Source organism: Grampus griseus (assembly GCF_964374135.1).
Source record: "Grampus griseus genome assembly, chromosome: X".
Taxonomy (NCBI): Eukaryota; Metazoa; Chordata; class Mammalia; order Artiodactyla; family Delphinidae; genus Grampus; species Grampus griseus.
The window spans coordinates 98,687,145-98,695,680 of record NC_138999.1 but is presented as its reverse complement, the minus strand read 5'-3'; the positions used below and the strand labels follow the sequence as shown (position 1 = coordinate 98,695,680).

The following is an 8,536-nucleotide window of genomic DNA, read 5'->3' as shown; positions in this document are numbered from 1 at the left end:
CAGGACACCATCTGTATGTGCAGAACTCATGCTCAGTGCATGGTGTGTTTCTTCAGACATTTTCATTTCAGTAAGAATTAGATCTCACTCAATTTCATATAACTGTTTTAACATGCAGTTCAACAGAGCCAACAGGCAGGTAGACTTTACTTTCATGTCATAATTGGGCATGCTCAAGCAATTGACCGGCATTTGGCAGTGTTGCAAATCACGTAGGGACTGTATGAGTGTCCTCAAATACGTCCGTTGGCTCTCCCACCACCCTTGTGGCAGACTGTTGGATTTATCTATGCTGTGTGTTGAGGACACACACCAGGGATTTTAGAAATTCAGATTCTGCCTTCACCAATTTCAAGATACTCTAAGGTGTGTAAGTAACTGTCAGGCATAAGAAATAGCATCATGAACTCTTCAGAAATTGATCCACAGTTGTGTGACATGGACACACATGGAAATACAGTTACTGGAAACCCTTGTACACTCTGCACACAGCATAGACTTAATGGTCTGACTTTAGCAATGTTTGAAAACCTTTCACGGTTAACAAACTAGTAAAATGGTACTGAACTCTTAGAGAGCAGCAGGCCCAAGAATGAAACAATGGCCAACACTTACTGTAACGCAACACTATATTTTAACAAAGATTTAAACTTCTGGTACATAATTGCAGTACAATGAAGAGCTTGCCACTTTTACAAATTAGCTGCAGCCTTGCCTGCACTAGAGAGTTTGGAAGGATCTGTAAATGAGATACATTTTGTTTAAAATCCAAATGGAAACTCTGTATTTCTGTTTTTCCCAAAGTTCAGTAAAAGCTTCTTTTTAATTACTTTTTTTTCACATTCTAAGGGCCCAGTTCTGTAGTCCTTAATCAAGCAAAACTTCCAAGCTTTTGATCATCTATGCTTCCAATGCAAGTTTTACTCAAAAATGGACTGCTAAATTAGGTCCTATAGATAGAGGTACCATAATTAATATACTATTTTAATAAGGCTCAAAATGCTAATTTCATTTTGTGTGTAGCACACAAACTTCCAGGATCCTGAGATCAAAACCCAATTGATGATGAATCCTGGATTGGGAAATAACTCTGGGATTTTGTTTCCCAGTTTAATCATGGAATTAGGTATTTACTAAGGACCAGAATGAAAACACTAATTCCAGTTTGCTTGTCATTATAATCAGAATTTGAACATTGTCTGTAAGAAGTGAAAAGCTGTTATTGGTGTATATATCTTGTATCATCCTTCCACTTCTGTAGTCCTGGTTAACCAGCTGCTATGTTAAAATACCACTATGTCTGGTGACAGACATTGCAGTAAAATATCAACAGAACATTCTGACAATGTCAAAATTTCCCCTATGTGTGACAACAAGGCTAAGTTCTGCCTTTGACTCACTAATAGTTATGATAGATTATCAGAAGGCAGAACCTATCTTACTGTGTTTATGTGTGTAGATGAGCTGAGCAAGAATTTAAAGTGTATATTTACTGTTAACCCAGAAAATAGATTTCACTGAATTTGTTCAATTTTGGCGTGGTTGAAGTGTAACCACTGTCCTGTGCATCATTCTGGTCTCCTGCAAATGTCACCTGAGATGAAGATCAACACTTCCGTATGTGAAAAAGAAAAAGAGAGAGAGAGAAGAGGGAAAGAAGGAAAGCAAGAAAGAGAGGGAGGGAAGGAGGAAGGAAGGAAGGAAGGGGGAAAAAATCAACATGTTTGCATCAAACAACCAAAGTAAATTATTCTCAATCTATTATAAACAGTAAATACAGAACCCTAAATCTCACTACTGTAAGCATGATTGTAAAGTACAGGATTGCAAAGCTATATATAAAAACAACTTTTTCAGACAGCAATATTTACATTAGGTTATGACCGACAGAAGAATTATAGAACAGTTTCCTACATTTGTAGCTTTACTGTAGGAAAAGACTGCACCGCTCTTTCTTACACACTACTAATCCTTTCACTAACCACATTGGAGGGATTAACTGGTAGCTCCAAATTCTCCATTTGCATCTCTATACCGGCCTCCTGGTCATCAGCTTTCTTAATCACTGGTTCATTGGTGTGCCGGTAAATGTTAACATTAAGCTCCCTCCCAGACAAAGCAGTGGCAGCAACTCTCGGTATTTGTCTGATCGGAGGCTTTTTATCTGCCTTATAATTGCAGCGCAAATAGTTGGAGAAAGCCCTTCGGTAAACTTTGTTGAAAAGAGTGTACACCAGAGGATTAATTCCTGAACAAACATAGCCAATCCAAACAAACACATTCAGAAGTTTTTCCATTAGCTTTTGATTACAAGCCTTCCCACAAAGAACCGACAGGATATTAGTAATAAAAAACGGGCACCACATGATCAGAAACACAAAGAAAACAATGCCAAGGACTTTCGAGGCTTTTCGTTCATTGTTGATAGCTTGCATGGTGCCCCTTGGCCGTCTTTCCTTCTTCTTCCTTCGGCGTGGGTTCAAATCTTGGTTAGGGTTTGCAGAGTTCTCTTCATCAGTATTCCTCTTGCAGCACTTCAGGAAATCCAGGCTAATTCCGGGCGGTTCCTCCGTGTGGCCGTGCAGTAACATCAGAGCTTGTCGGCGAAGGACGTGGATCGTTAGACAGTATGTAATCACCATGATCGTCAGCGGTATGAAGAAAGCTACGAAGGACCCAATAAGAACGAAATTTGGGTCATTCAGCACGCAGGTGGTGTTGTTGATGAACACCTTGTCTTCATCCCTCAGTCCAATCACTGGGATAGGAACTGATACACCTACAGGAACAGAAAAGAAGGTAGGACATTGTTACAACATATTGAAGGGTCGCACAGATTTGTACAGTGGGATGCATTTAATTGCATTTCACTGAAGAAAATTTAGATCTATCTGTTGAAGGCTATTCACAGCATAAATGGGTAGTCACATGAAAGAGTAGCAGTATGATATCAGAAAATGACAGCTTTTTTCAAGTTAGGAATGCCTTCTCGCCAAATTTCCTGTAGAAGATGTGGAATTATCATTATTGAGATAATTATAGGTATGGTTGTGCATAAGAGTGGTTCGTGTCTTTTTTGTTTTATCTCCAATTCCTAGAACTGTCCTGGCTCATAGAAAGCACTCAATAAATATTTGTTGAATGAGTGAATAACTTCACATCTATACTCAATGACGTCAATAAATTCAACTGTTCATTTTTTTTTTTTAACATCTTTATTGGGGTATAATTGCTTTACAATGGTGTGTTAGTTTCTGCTTTATAACAAAGTGAATCAGTTATACATATACATATGTTCCCATATGTCTTCCCTCTTGCGTCTCCCTCCCTCCCACCCTCCCTATCCCACCCCTCCAGGCTGTCACAAAGCACCGAGCCAATATCCCTGTGCCATGCGGCTGCTTCCCACTAGCTATCTACCTTACTACGTTTGTTATCAACTGTTCATTTTTAAGCAGCTTCCAAATGCAATAAAAATGATGTGTATGCCACCTACAAGAGTAATTATAGCATATCAGGGTTGGCTGAGCTTTTAGCCAAGGATATCTTTTCCTGAGGAAAGTGGTCAAGAAGAGGAACTTCTGTGTGTGTGTCCTTTGGAGACAGGGCCTAGGAGCTCTGGAGTTACTGGAGATGGAGAGGATAGTATGTCCCCCAAACAGGAATTAGATCTGACCACAGTGTGGACATAATCTATGCAGAAACTGAAAGGATTGTCTTTTTAGTAAGCATTTTCCTGAGACTCTGTGCTTAAGCAGGGTCAAGAGACAGATAGAAATGCTGAGTTGGGAAAGATACAGTCCTCCCATTTCTGTGTGGAGTTTTGAACTCTTTTGTTTTTTAAGAATACTGAGAGGTAGTAATTTGGTAAGCACTTCCATTAATAAAGAAGCTCACAGGCAGAAGATATCAACAAGGAGGTGGGAGCAGAAGGTGCTCTTATGCCTGAGCATAAGTAAGAAACCTAGAAATTTTTAGAAATCATTATGGTAGATCTCGAAGAGGTCCTACATTAATAAGTAGGGATAACTTGCAAGTGAAATTCAAATTTTAATGTTAATTTATTCTCTCTTGTGTCCACAGGAACTTGAAGCCTGGGAAAATTCAGACTGCATTTTTAGGATTCCATCAGAGATTATTATGAGGAATCCTGAGCTGGTGGATATCTGCACTATGAACTGTGAGAGGGGATAGAAGCGCACTCTCAAAGATCATTGTTGGCTTTAGGGAACAGTGACAAATCTGAAACTGAAAGTCCCTATAGATTCTTTTTTTTTTTTTTTGCCGCACAGCGTGGGTGATGGGATCTCAGTTTCCTGACCAGGGATTGAACCCAGAATCCCAACCGCTAGGCCACCAGGGAACTCCCCTACAGGAGTCTTAACACACTTTGTCAGGTATACAGTGTTTGGCTGGATGATCAAGAAGGAAATAAATGATAAATGTTTCTTTGCTAAGAGCTCGCTGAGGATATTGATTGGTAATTAATTTCTAGGAAGACATGAGGAAGAAAGAGTCTTTGGAAAGTGATCTTTAAGCCTTCTAACTCAGACCCTGAATTTCTTAAATGACCGTTTTTTTTTGTTTGTTGTTTTTTCTAGAGAAAGAGGCCAAGTGATGGTATGAGAACCAGTGATAGATGTGACAAGACTTCTTGGGGTATTGGTATATGCCTGCAACCCTGAACCTGGGCATGCCATTCAAGAAAGTAAAAACGGCTGTGAAAACTAGGAGACACTGCAAACAGAAAGTGTCCTCAGGTAATACAGTGCAGGATCCGGTGAACTTTGAACTCTGGATGGGAAGAGTGGCAAGTATCAGAAGGTAATATTCACCCAGTTTGATGAACCACGCAGATTACATTTCTTAAGAGTTATAAAATGACAGGTAAGAATGTGGTCGGTTTGTACTGTTAGGATCTTTATTCCAAAAGTTATAAATATGAGGGAATATCTAGAAAGAGTGTAGATCCAGCTTGCCTGAAAAAAGTCAGTATTGACTTTATCCTTCATGAAATGTTTTAGTGAGGATTAGGCTGCAGGAAGTTTTCTGGAGTTAAGGAAGCTAATATGAGATTAAGAAAAGAGGGACGGGTTACTTAAACACAAATCATTTACAAGAGAAAAAATTAGAGAGAGAACCTAAGATTAAGAGAGACTTAAAAGACCTATCAAGCATTATAATATGTGGACCTTCTTGGGATCTTGATGCAAATAAATTTTAAAAAATATTCATGACACAGGTGGAAATTTTGAACAATGGCCTTTTGATGATATTAAATAATTTTTGTTCATTAATTTTTAAACGTGATGTTGATATTGTGGTTCTGTAGAAAAAATCTTATATTTTTAGATATAGAGACTGAAGTATTTAAGGATAAAGTATTACGATTCTGAGGTTTATTTCAAAATAATATGGGAGGGAGAAGTGGATGGAAGTATGGATGAAAGAAGGCAGTCCATAAACTGATAAATCTTGGAGCTGGGTAATGAGTACATGGGTCTTTACTATATAATTCTATCTAACTTTACAATCTTTGGAAGTGTCTGTAACAAAAGTTTAATATTTTAAAATTGAAGAAATTAAAAGAAGACATAGAAGTCCTTTCTGGAACAGAGAAAGAAATGGCTATTAGACCTCAGATCATAAAAGTCTCTAAGATTTACTACCACTGCTAACTTTGGAAGTGATTATTTCTAGAGCAAAAGTCTTGGCCTCCTGAGTGGAAACGCTCAACATTTTCATATAAATATAGAGAAGAAGGCGGTTTTCTGACAAAATGTTGGTAGAAAACTATGTTATACTTTCTCAGGATCCTATAGCAAGACCAGAGGAGGGGTATAGTGGAATGGCTCCCCTTCCAAACTGCCCCCCTCCCCTGCCCTCTAGCAATGTGAGAACCAGAGCCTGAGGCTAGAAACTTGATCTGGGGAGTTTGCATTCATTCTGGAGGAATCCTGACAAGGGTAGACATATCTACACTCAGGAAACAAGTGCTGGAGTGGAGATTCAATTCCCAAGGAAATGCTGCACAATATTTTAGGTATTTCTAGATATCTGAAGTTTCTAGGGAAGGCCTCACACTCTGATCAGAAGGTCAGTGGAAGTCAGCATTACTCAGAGCCCAGCTCTGAACTGGTATTAGCTTGTTTCTGTTAAAAGATTTATTCACTTTCCTAAAGGATTCTTGGGCCTAAAAGTAAGCCTGTTGAGAGACAACAAGAGAGGGTAGCAGAGTGATCCCAGATGAGCTAAAGGAGTTATTGGGTATGTGACGCCAATTTTATCCCTGGCATCTATTTGTATAATTTTATGTACATTGAACAAAGACTGATTCTAAGGCTGCCTTTTATTGAGTCTATCTTGTATGCCAGGCATTGAGCCATGCATATTACTGACATTAAAGATATAAAATGTATTATCTCAATTTGGTTAAAACTCCTAAAATACAGATATTATTTGGTGAAGGAGCTTAACCGTTTTACCAAATCTATATCATCACTAGTTTTATTTGTTTTTGGTTTTTCAGAAACTGTGAATGCAGTCAACAAAACAAGAAACTTAAGTTCTTTTGTCAGTATCTGGAAATGAAATGTAAATAATAGCAGCTAAAGCAGCATTAATAGCAGTACCTATTGTACAGATTATCTTAATCAATACTTAAAAAACAATTAAAAGTATATGTCAGCAGTTTTCAAAGTGTGGTTCAAGGACCCTGGGGGGCCTCTGATACTCTTTTAGAGAGTTTGCTATGTTTCCCTTTTCCAGCTATTTATCTTTAAAACTGCATTTTCTTTATAAACTTCAACCTAATAACATAAAACAGGTTGAATGCAGATACATAAATGAGAATCCAACTATATTTCCCTAAAACTAAATATTAAAGAGATTTTAAAACTGTAAAACAATGTCGGCCTTCTCTCAATTATTTTTGGGAAATATAGTTTATTTTTATAAAAAGTATTTACATTGACATTAAATGGATTCATTACTGTTATTTAAAATGAAATGATTCATAAATATGTTAAATATTTCTCAGTTTTAAGTTATATTATAATAAATATCAATAGATATAATCCACACAAACAAAAGCTCTTTGAGGTCTTCAATTATTTCGAAAAGTATAAATAGGTCCTGACACCAAAGAGTTTGAGAGCTGCTGTTCTATATTAATGGATGAAGTTACTTAAGCCCTGGAGAGTTAAATTCAGCAAATTTATGAAGTCTTTCTCAGTATTTTAAATTTGTCAGCTAGTAGAAATTCAGGTGATGTTATGTCAGGGTAAACATAAACAACATCAGTAATAGCAACTAAATATTTTACATGCATCATCTCACTCATTGTCGTAAAAATTATGAAAGGCGCATGTTATTTGGTGAAGTTAACTTCAGAAAAGTTAAATTAATTTAGCAAGTATAATGAAGCAGTCTTTGATATTTTTAAACCTTTGATATGTCCAAGGAGAAAAAGTGAAAATGAACTCCAAAGAAGATATACAGATTGCCAACAAACACATGAAAGAATGCTCAACATCATTAATCATTAGAGAAATGCAAATCAAAACTACGATGCGATATCATCTCACACCGGTCAGAATGGCCATCATCAAAAAATCTACAAACAGGGGCTTCCCTGGTGGCGCAGTGGTTGAGAATCTGCCTGCTAATGCAGGGGACACGGGTTCACACCCTGGTCTATGAAGATCCCACATGCCGCGGAGCAACTAGGCCTGTGTGCCACAACTACTGAGCCTGCGCGTCTGGAGCCTGTGCTCCGCAACAAGAGAGGCTGCGATAGTGAGAGGCCTGTGCATCGCAATGAAGAGTGGCCCCCACTTGCCACAACTAGAGAAAGCCCTCGCACAGAAACGAAGACCTAACACAGCCCAAAATAAATTAATTAATTTAAAAAAATCTACAAACAATAAATGCTGGAGAGGATGTGGAGAAAAGGGAACCCTCCGACACCGTTGGTGGGAATGTAAACTGATACAGCCACTATGGAGAACAGTATGGAGGTTCCTTAAAAAAGTAAAAATAAAACTACCATACGACCCAGCAACCCCACTACTGGGCATATACCCTGAGAAAACCATAATTCAAAAGGAGTCATGTACCACAACGTTCATTGCAGCTCTATTTACAATAGCCAGGACATGGAAGCAACCTAAGTGTCCATCGACAGATGAATGGATAAAGAAGATGTGGCACATATATAAATGGAATATTACTCAGCTATAAAAAGAAATGAAATTGAGTTATTTGTAGTGAGGTGGATGGACCTAGAGTCTGTCATACAGAGTGAACTAAGGCAGAAAGAAAAAAACAAATACCGTATATTAACACATATATATGGAACCTTAAAAAAAAAAAAAAAAAAAAAGGTCATGAAGAACCTAGGGGCAAGATGGGAATAAAGACGCAGACCTACTAGAGAATGGACTTGAGGACACCAGGAAGGGGAAGGATAAGCTGGGACAAAGTGAGAGAGTGGTAGTGTATATATGGATATATATACACTACCAAAAATAAAATA

General features: G+C 37.9%; 1 protein-coding gene across 2 annotated transcripts in view; it reads right to left on the bottom strand.

Annotated features, from left to right (window-relative positions):
- Positions 1–1,955: 1,955 nt before the first annotated feature.
- Positions 1,956–8,536, bottom strand: part of HTR2C (5-hydroxytryptamine receptor 2C) — a gene marked incomplete at both ends in the record, with an annotated part of 113,348 nt that continues 106,767 nt past the window's right edge. Inside the window, one exon of one of the 2 annotated variants that reach the window (XM_082681603.1) lies at positions 1,956–2,779. In XM_082681603.1, coding sequence (XP_082537729.1) covers positions 1,956–2,779 — 824 coding nt within the window. The remainder of the gene's footprint in view (positions 2,780–8,536) is intronic. The other variant, XM_082681604.1, reaches the window with a different exon arrangement.